The sequence below is a fragment of the Triturus cristatus genome, chromosome 8 (assembly GCF_964204655.1).
Source record: "Triturus cristatus chromosome 8, aTriCri1.1, whole genome shotgun sequence".
Taxonomy (NCBI): domain Eukaryota; kingdom Metazoa; phylum Chordata; class Amphibia; order Caudata; family Salamandridae; genus Triturus; species Triturus cristatus.
Window position 1 is genome coordinate 772,140,349 of NC_140591.1, and position 13,704 is coordinate 772,154,052.

General features: G+C 43.1%; 1 protein-coding gene across 2 annotated transcripts in view; it reads left to right on the forward strand.

The window, feature by feature from the left end:
• Positions 1-370: 370 nt before the first annotated feature.
• The window catches only part of PHKA2 (phosphorylase kinase regulatory subunit alpha 2), a 687,190-nt gene continuing 673,856 nt past the window's right edge, over positions 371-13,704 (forward strand). For both annotated transcript variants that reach the window (XM_085622210.1, XM_085622209.1), the window contains exons 1-2: positions 371-479; positions 1,015-1,225. In XM_085622210.1, the coding sequence (XP_085478336.1) occupies positions 1,148-1,225 (78 nt within the window). In that variant the 5' untranslated portion in view covers positions 371-479; positions 1,015-1,147. The remainder of the gene's footprint in view (positions 480-1,014; positions 1,226-13,704) is intronic.

A 13,704-nucleotide genomic window follows, 5' to 3' on the forward strand; every position in this document is an offset into this window, starting at 1 on the left:
CTGAACACTGTATTTCTGTGCCTCTCCACGCATTCCAGAACAGATTTCGGTGAGGCGCAAGCACAAACATAGGGACAGCAGAGGCGTTTTCAGGGAAGCATAGACAGACGCGCAGGCCCAAACATACGGGCAGCAGCAGTATTTCTAAGCTTCCCCCTGACGTCGGGGCGGCGCAAACGGTTAGAACACCGGCCGCTTCCGCGCCTAATGGAGAAGACCGCGGCCCTAGGGCCTCGCTTCCCACCGCCTGCACCACACACCGCGCTCCCCAAGAACGTAGAACCGGCACCAGCAGTCCAGCTCAACTCCGCCGATCCAGCTCTGCCGAGGACACTTCCGCACCACGCCCGCGCCCCTAATATAATGATGAAAACAATCTCGGCGTGTGACGTCAGCGCGTCCTCTCCTCTCATCGTCAACACCGCCTCCTCAGCCGCAGTCGCAGTCCGTCAGCAACAGTCGCAGCCCGTCCATTAAAGGTCAGTGGAGAAGAGACACATAGATGCTATTTTGTGTAGTCGCATACTTTTTTTTTTGCTATGTGTAATGTAACCAGGCATGCACGCCCATGGCGTTCTGCATGCACACACATCAGATGTTACAATGCACACAGTGCACACAAAATATTACAGCAGGTACATTCATATTACATACTGTATGCAAAGACACGCCAAGTCTACACACGTTACAAAGCATGCATACAGGACACAACAGTGCATTCACTTGACTTTATTGTGTGTACACAAGATAGAACCGTGTGTACCTGTTCATTATGTTACAGTGTTTTTACACGTGATGGTACAGGGTGAATTCATTGACAGTGTTAAATGTAGTGAACCACTAGTCTAAGTTACGTGCATAAATACGTATTATGTTACAGCACACACACAGTGGGGACAAATACATGTGATGTTCCTATCATGTGGAGTATTTTGTTCTGCTGCCTGTGCGTTGCTGTCCAGTGGGGCCCAAGTCGCTCTCCACTGACAGCTGTGTTGTTTATTTTGGACCCAGGGCATCAGCTGCTAGGGACCGGCCATGGACCCCGTGTGAATGAACGCCGGCAGCTCAGACTTCAAGGGGACACTGGTTTGTGCTGATAGAAGGAAGAGCACGGGGAGGAAAGAGGGAGTCCAGCGCCGAGGCCATGAGGAGTCGGAGCAATTCAGGAGTCCGACTAGATGGCTATGCCCGGCTGGTGCAGCAGACGATTCTGTGTCAGCAGGTTAGTGACTGTTTGCAAACATTGCCTTACTGTGATTAAGTGTTAATAATCACGTTCATCAGGATAGGCTGCTTCTGCTGATAGCACTCATTACGTTGTTGGAGGAGCTATTGCTGTGTGGTTTATGTGAAGCGTTTGCAATAAGGCATGAATTGTTGTTTGTTGTTATTAATATGTAGGTGTTGAAAGGAGGCGCAGTGTCCAGTGTAGTTCACATGTTTTAAACGTGCCTATTTTTTTGGAAACGGCCACTATATAGTAGTAGACATGGACTAGTGGGTTTTGCCTTGGACCCCCAGACAACTAAATAAAATAGTCCCCGCGTTTTCTGGTTTAATAGTAAAAGGCCGCTATAATTGGTGCTCGCTGGTCCCCTGCGGCCTTGACCCGGTGCCACTGATAGCTACGCCGGTGGTAGCAGATGCTCTGTTTTGCATTTTAAACAGGTTTCTTAAAATGTAGATCACTTGAATGTTAGGATCATGGCGATTCTTCAACGTTTTAACTGCATCCTTTCTATTTCGCCACTGAAGCCAGTTCCTCCAGTTTTAAAGAAGGTTGCTTGATTTCTGCCACTGCCCTCCGTTTAAGCCCATGCGTCCTTGTTAGAGGCTTCGTGCACTGGACGTCTTTGGCAAAGTTCAAGTGACACAGTGAGGTCTGAAGGTTAGAGGTCACTTCCAACATTCAGACACGGTCTCTGCATTACTGGTTTGTGTTTCACACCTATAGGCAAGACCAGCAGAATTATGAGATTCCGCTGCCGCAGCGTTTTCTGCATAATCGGGGATTAATAAGGTTATATATTTGCGTAAACACCGTTACCATGTGTAAAACTGTCAAAGTTATGAAGTAATACTATCACAAAATGTGGCACATTACTCTGCACAATTTGATTTTTCTTGACCTGCCGCATACATTGGTCCTTCCCTGCCGCATAATTCCAGTGGCCTTGCCTCTTGGTGTTGCAGTATAATTTAGATTTCAGACATGCAAAACTATGCAGTAGTCTGTGGCCATGCCCTCTCTGCCCCCCCTCTCCCTCCCACCAACACATCTCCAAAACAGAGATGATCTGTGGTCTAAAGCATTTATGTCATAACTCGCTGTTGGACTCTATGATCACATGTTCAAATACTAGCTTCCCCACTTAGCCTTTCATTTTTCGAAGGTCGATAAAATAAATACAGTTGCGTTGGATAACAATAACATCCGCCTTTCCGCATTAAGATACCCATCGGTGAAAGTGTTTTACCTATGCATACACGTATTATATACCTTGTTTTATTGACGACTACATCACAACTTTAGGTACCTATGTTTGCATTTCATTCATGAACCCTAAGCTTCCCTTCTTATAGGATGAGTAACGCTGTCTTTGTCGCAGGACCTCTCAGCTCCAACAAGTTTCTTGCCCATGTTTATGAAGCTACGAGTTTCAGTCTGTTGAAGTTATGTACTCCGTGTTGGGAGTAAAGACATTTCGTGTTACTTCAGTTCACTCTTTTCTGCCTCATCACTCAACTGCCAAGAAAAGCCTGCGTGTTAGCCGTCAGTCAGAGCGGTCTGAACGTCCCCAGGCTCTGAGAGTTCAGCCAGCTCCCCTGAAGTAGGCCCCATGCGGGTTTTTTTTTGCTTCATGCACAGGCCTCCCTTGTTTTTTACAGCTACACACAGGAAGCTGCTTTCCAGGAATTTCCTGGCATGCACAACTGCAGGCGCAGAGCATATTCCTTAGCAGGGTTCAAATTTAGAACATGTTATTATTAATTGTTTAATGCTTCCAATTCACAATAACATAACGCATCACTGTAGAAGCCTTCTATCTCTGCAGATAATTTAATGAGTTTGTTATTTTAGCCGAGACCTAGGGCAATTGTGCAGGTCTACAACATATGTAGCTTATGTTCTGTTCCGCACTGTACTGTCACCTTGTTGTTAAATAATAGGTTTGTCAAATGCTCAATGTATGTTTCATAATGTTAAACGGTGCATACACAGCATCCTCGCCTGTTTAGATTCTCAGTCTCCTTTTCCTTTAATATCTCTTAACATTTTTCTGTGAGACATCTTGGAACCATTGCTTATATATCAATGTATCTGTTTTGTTACGTTAGGTCATGTTATGTTATTCTATGCTTTGCTATTTTAAAAGAGATTTGTTTAGCGGGGCATGGCATTTAGTGGGGTTCACAATGATGGGTGGTTCGGGTACTCTCACTGTGTAGGAGTACTACCATGTCGACTTGCAGTTTCTGTTTCTTCAGGGCCCTTTTGCAGTGTGATGTTGACTCTGTCGCTCTTGGGTTTCCTGTTGACAGATGGGTGAATTTGGTTGTTGAATACTATGCATGTAGTCTCTGAAGATGCTCCTAGGAATAGCTTAGGTTGCAGGTGGTTGGCACTGGTACTAATTTTTGGCGACTGGGACTTCTTTTTCATTATCAGTCTTTGACCCAGAGCAAGAGAGAGAAAGGCACAACACGGAGAAATCACGAATAAGAGAAAGACAGAAATCAGTGACATAGGTAGAAAGCAGAGATGAAAAAGAACCTGCAAGCTGAAATAAAAAAGTATTGAAGGATGAAGAAAGACGCATGAGGTAGAACCAATCAAGACTAGTAGCCCTTTGATTTGCTAACCCTGGTGTTTGACAGTAAAGCAGTGGGCTCCCAAATAAGGCATTGGCCCCCTGCACTTACTATTTTACAGTTAAGCGCTGGTCCTTGGATGGAATGAACATAGAGAATGAACGTTGTCAGTAGCCAGAGCAGAGCTGATGTGCAGCTTAAGGCATGTTAGGAAGGTTGGCCTGGGGGGAATTCTCGCGCTGAAATAATGTTTCTACGTTTTTAGGTGTTTTTTTTAACTCTCTGTGGTGGTGGTGGTACCTATAAATATATTTAAAGGCTTTTGTCCATGCTTTTCTGAAAATCCTGGTGCATCTTTGAGTGTCTAGCTGAGGATAGCCTTGGATTTCTCATGTTTAAAGCTCAACAGTATAGTTCAAATGGAGACAATTTAAATATTTTCTTTTATTATCATAACTTACTTTAGAAATAACATGCTGCAAGTCATTCCCTCAGCGTGCTTAGGGCACTGCATCAATATGGCAATACAAGTACCACCCGTATCAAGTGTACAGAAAGAGCATGACAGGAATATCATGACCTGCATCAGACATGCATTGTGATAGCGTCAGCCCACCCTGCACCAGGTATTTAAAACAACCTTAACTGCAGCTGAACGATTTGCTCGAAGTGTAGAGAAAGAGTGTAACAGCAGTGCTTTTTCTCCAACAGATTGAAGCAGTTCGGCAGCAGTTCTGCCTCGACCAGGGGCTGTATTACATGAAGTGCCCTGGGGCATAACAGGCATGTGTGCCCGCTTTCTGTCTCCTCGGGTACTTTGATATTACAGAACGAGCCGCATATGTTTTTGTGCTACAACTTTTATAATACAGATCACGCTGGGGAACGTGTGGTGTAACACTAGGACAATCCTAAAGGGGCGCTCGCGCATATGTGTGGGGGCATCGCCCCATGCAAATGAGTGAAACACTTTGCCTCTGAGCTCGCATTGAATTATTGATGTGAGTGCAGAGATAAAGTGGTTCTCAGGAGGGGTAACCTAGTGTTCACCACAAAGAAGTGGCACAAAATCAGTTTTACGCCGAAGTATGCCCCTGAAAGGGGGGGGGGGCGTAGGCACCCCACACATCCCCCTGCAGGCGGGGCAGTCACTCACTGCACCCACTTGCAGGGAATTCTCTCTTCTCCTTTGTAATGCTGGTCCGGCTGCTACCTGCAGAGTGAAAGGCTATCCAGGATAGACTGCTTCAAACAGCCAGTCTACCTTTAGCTAAGGCCATTGCCTTGAGGGCAGCGCATTATTTGTAACAGGACATTCGGACCAGGTCTGCGCCAGGTGCACCAACTTAAAGGGGCACTGCAGTGCAGACCAGGGCAGTGCACCCTATAAACAATATGGCCCCAGGTGTGTAGATGCAGTTCAGCCTTATTAATACAACCTGTACCAGGTTACAGAAATGGTCAGAAAACCGCCCTACTACTTGCATCACTTGATCAGAAGCAGGGTAACGGCGGTATCACGATCTGTGTCTAAGAAATATACTATCTTCTTCCCAGAGCAGATTTCTCACTCCTAACAAGTTCTCAAACCACTCTTCATGTGTCAAAAATACCAAGTGCACAAACACATTCCTGCAACTAAATATCACACCCACAGAATGCACATAACCTATTTTTACTTAACAAAAATCATAATTTCAGGTAGTGCCTCACCCCTTCACCAAAGGACTAGAATTTTCATAGAAAGTACATTACCACTTTTCGCCAAACACGGTACAAGTGAACTAACGATCTTTACCAGACATATATCACTCTTCACCAAACACATCTCACATGCGCTTTAATCCTTTTGATCAAACACGTCAGTTGCTAGCAAAATCGCTCAGTGCGGAAATTTGTTGTGTTCAGCAGATCATGAGTCTGAATCGCGGCAAAACCAACATAGCTTTCCTTCTTTCTGAGGGATTGGGTGATGTGCTGTAAAATAATATATTGTGATAACAGCATGTCCACAACCAATGACCACCTAAGCCTATCACAAGATCAGAACCCTTCATCAAACACGTGTCACAAGTGCACTGCGATACTTTTAGCCAAGCAAATTTCACTTGTTAAAAATGCACTAATACTTTCCCCCCACACACTATGGTACAAACTGATACAAAAAGCTTTTTTCATCTTCATTCTTCATCAAAAGTTCCATAATAAAAACCAGGTCTGTTTTGTCGATGCTTTTTTTCATCGGAGACGATGTTAAGCAATGGCTTGTCAATAAGGCTTCTTGCAGAAGTGAGCACATGAAAAATGAATAATTGAACATAGGAAAAGGAGCTATCTTCACTTTAGGGGTGTGCAAAATTTGCGTAATTTTGGGAACATTACGCAAAATTGTGCGTAATGACGCAAAATCCAACTCCGATCTTTTAGGGCTCCATTTTAGCACGAAATGCGTCTTCGCATCAATTTTTGAAACGGGGACATATTTTGCTATAAAAACCCCTACTAAAAACACAAGTGCCACAAACAACTGCCATTCGTGTTTTGGTTGTTTGTGTTGTTCCCATGCTTCTGTGCTATAATTTTGCCACAAACTGTAGCTTTATTATGTAATGTGGCCTGTTGGTTAATTTTGTGAATTCCCTGTAACTTGCGTTATGCAAAATTCCCAAAATGACACCAGTTATAACAGAGTAATCTAAATTTTGCTGAGGCGTACTTCACACACAGGAACATGTATGTGTAATGCTGTTTACAGCGTGCCAGCTTGTAAGAAAACAAGAGAAAATATGTAAGAGATGGGCCAAGTTGCACGAAAGTGTGGTCATTTGTATGGAACTGCGTGCATTTTAAGGGACATGGTGAAAGTTGAACTGAAATGTGCAAACTTCTTGGAAACCGTGAAAGCTAGTATGTGAATCAGGAATTTTCCCAACGTGAAACAATGTGTTTTTCGTCTTTATCAACACTTTACCGAAATAATCTTCTTTGTTTCATGTTATTTTAAAGAGCCGTTTGCTGAAGGGAAACAAATACATTCTCCGTGTTTGACACGAGGTCACTGATTTCTGATCATTCCATCTCCACTGACACATAAGAAGGCAACCCATAAATTAGGCAACCTCCATCATATGAAGGCCTTCTTTTTTACTCCTGTTTTCTGGGGAGCAGCCTGGCACTACAAGTTTTTAGTTAGAGAAACTGTGAAACGACTTATCTTTCCTCTGTAATTCCCTCCTCATAAACACCATATGCAAACTTAATGCAAGGGCTATTATTATGTGTTTATATAGCACTCACCACACGTTCTTGTTGTTGGGAAACTGTAAAAGTCAGGGATTTTTATGATAATTGAGAGCACTCATGCTCACCTAAGAATGAGAAAAATCTCGAGTAAATAAAACAGAAAGTATGTGGCGGAGCATCAAAAATGGGACTTTGTTTTGTGAATTTCTGAGAAAATAGATTTCTGGGACCAGGGTCTGTAAACCGCTGAGCCATCTTACCGGTATCTAATACTACGTCCTAAACTCAGAACATTGGCAACCTGACTGCTTCTCAGAGGAAAAATACATAGGATTGATAGTTATACATGTCTATTTTTCATCAACAGCTCCGCATCCACCTGACGTGCAAAGCATGTTTCAGGTCATGAAAGTGCTTGTGGCAGGGACATCCTAAGGATTTTGGGGGCCTTGGGCCAAACGCAATTTTCGGGGCCACTGTTCAGGAACAGTTTTGATTTTATGATCGAGTTTCAGCTCTTTTATTCCCTCTTTGTCCAGGTCACAGACAGTGCTCAGGCACACTCCTCCAAATTCTAAATGTGTTTAGATCTAATATTCAGGGATATATTGTGTTTTCAATATTGTAACACAGCAGCAGCTCACTCATATTAGTACAAATAATTTCTGTGACACCCTCCCATTTGTCATATGTGAGGTCCTGTTTTGATGTACAAGAAACTTTCTTATGGATGTTGCATAAAATATCAACACAACATTTCTCTGTAAAATGTCTGTAATAGACTCTCACACACCACCCATAATAAAAGTCAATTAAAGGAAAACAGTTAAAAAAAAATATGTTTAGAATTATTCTAGATCATCAGGGCAAGACTCTGCAAATCAGAGCTGGCTCTATCTGGGCCCCCCGAATGACTGGGGCCACGGGCCAGAGCCCACTTTGCCCATGCCTTAATACGTCTCTGGCTTGTGGCCATTTGCAAACAGTCTGGGAGGTGGATTTCACATCTAGTCGATGAAAGAGGCACGAGCAGATGCCGAGGTGTTGGCACCCAGTGTGGCACGCGCGCTTTCCCCTACTGCCTTTTACCAAGTTCTTCCCACGCAGTATATATAGAAGGCATGAGTCATGGAAACAACCTCTTGTCCTTGGGCCTTCACTCTTCGAAGAATGCGAGCAGGCCCTTCTGCACGTAGCAGATCCCTCACCCGGGGCCAGGCCTTGACCTCTGATCTTTCCTTCACCCGGGGCCAGGCCTTGACCTCTCATGTCAATATTGGTAGGTCTGTAGAACTGAGTTTTCACTCTTTTCCCGAGGGTCAGTTTAACAAACAGAATTAAAATGCAGCCACACAAGATGTCTTATTCGTTGCGCCCATAATATTGTTCATAAAACCATTGAATGGAAGATACCCAAAAATTCAATTCAAGTGTACAAAGATAGTTACAACTTAGAAAATCTCTTTACAGAGTATTATTCTGCGTGGTCTACTGTATACCAAGGTCAGTTCTAAAGTACAGCCTGGAGCCCATGTTGTTACATTTCCAGGACAATTAAATGCGTTGACATTTTTAAAGAATGCATAACGTTTTCATATGATGTTATTTTACAAAGACTGGTTCTTTTGTGAGGATCCATATCACTTTAATACATTCAACACAGGCTTCACATTAGCCAATGCCTCGTATATAAAATGCCAGGTACCTATGGCAGATATACCCAGGTCAAACAGTGCCGGGGATATACAGTTGTCTCAGGGTTTTTTCTGTATCCTGCGTGGCCTATCTTTGCTAGACAGATTGGTTTGACAGAGCTCCTGTCCCTCTGATGACTCTTACTAAGTTGGAGTTAGGTGAAGCCACTGAAATTTCGAACCAGGTTCGAGTCAGATGTCTAGATCTGGCTCACCTCAGGGCCCTCTTGGTTCCTCGGCCCCAAACTAGCCGAATTTTCATGTGGTTTCTACCTGACACCGCATGCGCCAAGAGTCAAAGAGAGAGCAGTGACCTTAGTCCTAAAATGTACGAGATGAAGAGACACCCATTTAGTAGCTAAATTGCACAGTGTAAACCCAGAAGACGTTCGATTAATCCTAGCTTCCCCCAATTGTCCAAATTGTGTGATCACAGACAGTTATTTTATTTCACTGAGCATCCTTTTTCTTCATTGTCACGCGAGAGTGCTTCCAAATGCTCAAGTTCAGGATGTGCACTGTAAAAAAATCTCTCTTATGTTTGATTAAATAGACTATAATATTGTTCCATCTATAATAAGAATTTAGGTCACATACAAAGTGCACATGATCACTCTCTTGCCTCTTAGTTCGCTAGTGGCATTCTCATTAGGGCGAGGAGAATGAACTTTTCTAAGTTTATATTCAAAAGGTACTTTTAATAAATAGCTCCTAGTGTAGTGATATAATCTGGTCCATTAAGGGAAAACGCTTCCACTCGTTAAAGAAGAACCCTTTTTAAAGTTTTGAAGAGACTTTATGATTTTTGACATGGTTTTGCGTGACTTACATGGTAAATATTTGCGTGGCTCGGCTCGTGCACCGACTCTTAAGATCCTATATGCTTTCGTAATACAGTTGTAAATTGTGTCTTTGCACCACAAATTCAGTCAAATACCTATCATAGACAGAACGTAGTAATTATCAGTGCTTAATTTGAGCCGGTGGTTGCCAGTGAGTGCCACGGATTTATGGAGACCGGCACTGATTTTTCTGCATCAGACATTCCCTAAGAGCAAAAGAAAGAAAAACACACAAATGGACAAGAAGGAGGACAACAGTAGTGGAAAAACCGTCACAAAGGGAGAAAGCAGGATCGTGCAAGAGTCGGATAAAGTCGCAGGTAGTGCCTGGTAGTGAATTAAAGAGGCCGACATTCAATTGCACCAGCTGTTGACTTTTGAGTGGAAGCTTCTTGCACCGTCACTCTTTCATCTACAAATCAAGCACCGGTTGTTTGTAGGCTTTACGGCCACATGTTTGCAGCTCTGTAGTGCTTTAAATAGTAGTAATGTTAGCCAAATAAATAGTGCTCATAATAGGGCCCCAGATGCTAAATGCTTGTGCAAACACCACAGTGCAATATATGCTGATCTCCTAATTGTTGTTAGAGCTAAAATGAGCACAAAGTGTGCCAACGATCATGCCTCTGCCTGCCGCAGTGAATACCCATGTTAGAACCCTAATCTGATTTGCAACTGCAGAAGACCATTGTAGTCCCTACCCAAGTAACTACAAAGCTCTAAATCGCCAATACTGGAGGCACAAATGGAGGCATTCAGTTCAGTTCAGAAAACTTTATTTCGGCCAATGTGACCATAAAAGAATATATATACAATACAATACCTTTCATTCGAATCAAGGATAAAATAATAGAAAAGGGAATCCATTCCACTCACAAGAATGCAGGTGCATCACATGAATATTACATAAAAGCAATCTATATTTCGACCAGCCCAAACTCAATAACCTCATTAAAGTGCATGTGCGATATATGTGTAATACAGAATACACTAACAAGCAAAGGTAAGCACGAAGTAGTCCTCGTAAACATGAGCGCAAGCCCACTGGCCCTCAATTACGATAGCTTTTTATAAAGTGCTTGTGCTTAACATACAATCTGTTTGCATGAGCATACGCCCTAGCCCAGAAACCACCATTCAGCTTATTGGTGATTTTACACACATGTACAGTATTCATAAAACCGGATATACATCAATAATATAATAAGATTTTTCAGATTCAGAAATCGTTTATTTAGACCATAGGTCTTTAAACAACAAAGACATAATCCAATAAATATTTAAAACTCATTAAAAAATACATCATCAACTACACTATTATAATAGCCTTGTTCCCCCGGGTCCTTTACACTTCCACAATACATCATATATAAAAGGAACCTATAATGTTAAAAAACCAATAAGAAAAAACTGTTCTAAAAAACAATTCTTAAACCAATAGCATAAAAGTTAATTTTAAGATCACACCCAAATTGACTTTAGGCCTAACTTTTAACCATCCGTTTCTTTACCTAAGAAGGACCCTTTTACCGCCTTCATATACTTTGCGATTGCTATTGCTATATTGAGATGAAGCATGCCCGTAAGGAGTTCTATCGCTAAGGAGCGTGAGGCAGCGCCATATTTTAAGAAAATGGAGCATAAAAACAATGTCCGCAGATGTACAAAGTGTTGACAGTCCAATAAGATGTGCAAGTCATCACCTTTTGTGCCCAACCTACATGAGCAATTACCATCAGATTGTAACATTACTGATTTTGTGCTCCTAATTGACACACAATGGTTACAACCTATTCTCCACCTTAGCACGTCATCTCTTAAATATTGATTGGGTAATGCATCCAGATAGGGGTACCAGGTTTCTTTCTCCCAACTATTATTCATAAAGTTCACAAAAACTTTCTTTCTCAGGTACCTCGTGTCTTCTAACCTTACAGTTTGCTTCCCTAATGTTCTGAGTTTGCCCTTTGTTTCTTCTAATAGAAGAGTCTGAGGGTTGAATAATATAATAAAAAGAGCGCATAAAAAGTCATACAAGTTAAAAAACATCCAAATTCAGTTAAAAAATATTGTAAAATAATCTGCCAACACCTATGGGGGTCACCTTCAAGAGAGTTCTACATGTGCACCACATAGAAAATAAAAAACGTGCTAGCGAAAATACAACGGGGAGCCGAGTATCATATTTCAATATCCTAAAAGCCTCTATGCAGTGCCTGGTTCCCAGGTTTCTACATAGATAGATCAGCCATCGTTGTCTCGCCTTCTTGTAGCCTGGGCAGAAAAAAAGTACATGGTATTCAGTCTCTGCTGCGTTATTACAAGCCGGGCAACCCAAATGGAGGTATTCACAATCACTCCTTGGGGAGTTTAGAGCCTAACACACAGGGTCGGATTGGTAAGACGGGCCCTTGAGCAATATCTGAGCTCCAACTATGGGCTGAATTTTTGGCCAGCGTGGTGGGCGATATGGGCTGTGTCTGTGCAGTTCAGATGCCGCCACCGACTCAGTGTGTATGGAGGGGGGAGGGGGCTGAGTGGACTTTATGGAGGCAGATGGGCCTCTATTAACTCCCTTTTACAAATGGGGCGGAGGTATCCTTCCCAGTCTTTTGCTGGGCTGGCCCATTTATGTATGCAGTATTTAAGCACGAGGAGGGGCCCTGAGCATAAGTGACCTCATTTATATTCAGGTGTGGTTCATCATTGTGATCTAATCCATAAATAAAGAGTCCTGGCAACATTTGCATTTTTTTAAATCTTAGTGAAGTTGAGAAACCAGCCATTATTTTAGAGAAACTCCCTCCTTCTTTCTATAACACTTAAAACACTGAAACAGTGTTTCAAAAAAAGTCGCAATCCACAAATGTGGGCCACTTTTTTTTAGGGTGCTTGGGCCAATTTTGATCCCAAACCAACCCTGCTGACACAGACACTTGATCTTAAGTTTGGTGTGTGTTGAGTCGCAAGGTTCAAGTCTGGGACACGAGCCTTCTACAGGTGCTTCTCCATTCAGCAGCTCTGGTAGCTGGGAGCTTCGCAATACTTGTATGCCGGCACCTGTAGGCTCAGAGGTGGGCCTAGCAGAGTCCGTGCTCACAGACGCTGCTCTCTGGTACAAGAGGAAGACCACTGGCACCGGTTGAAGGCAGCATGGGTGCAGATGTCATGGTGGTCCCTTTGACGGGACTGGTGCTCTTTAGTGATGTGCCTGCGCAGCCTCTGGGGCTGACCAGGTGTTCGATGGTGAGGTGCATCTGCAGCCACCCTGGCCAATCAGGCTTCCAGAATTGTAGGGAATGCTTCTAACACAACTTCAGAAAATACAGTCAAATCTGAGACAATTGCAACCCAGTTGCTTTTCTACAAAATTTGCACCCATCAGTACTGTCAGAAGGTGTTAGAAATATTTCAGCTGGCAGTTCAGTTACCATGGATATTTCCCCTTACAAGTGGGTCTACAGTATCCTATATTGTGTGACTGATGCTGGATTTCATTGAAACATCTCTAATTGAGCCCTGCGATGTTCAGGCCCGGGTTTGGGATCTGAGCCTCTTCCCACCCTCCTGATCTCATAATATCCCGTCGAGGTTTCTCCGGCGCAGAATACAGATATCAAAATTGACCCATAACATTTCGACTGTCAATAACAGAATTTTAACAGTTATGGAGGAGGGCAGAATACATTTCCACTTCTTATACCTGCTAGATTCTTGTTGTGCTATGCTGTCCTGTGCTTTGGCTGAGTCTCTACGCCAAGCACACACAGAGTAATTTCTTGGGTGTACAAAGTCAAAGAAGTTCAAGATGAATCTTGGTTTTTGTCCTTGCTTTTAATGGCTAACCAGCAAACAGTATTTTCTGGGAGCCTCAAAGGTTTGCCTCTGTTGCTGACATGGGAAGGATGGGTCTTAGCACCTTCGCTGCTAGGCCTTTTCCCCCCCTGTGCTAAGCCTTTTTGTGGCTATTTGGGGTAGTGCACGCTTAGGCCCCTGTAACTTTTTGACCACATAAGGTATCCACGCCAAATTTGCGTCCTTTTCTTCGAACATCATGGGGATTCTAAAGGTACCCAGGGTTTGTGGATTCCCCTAGAGGGGTCCCAGAA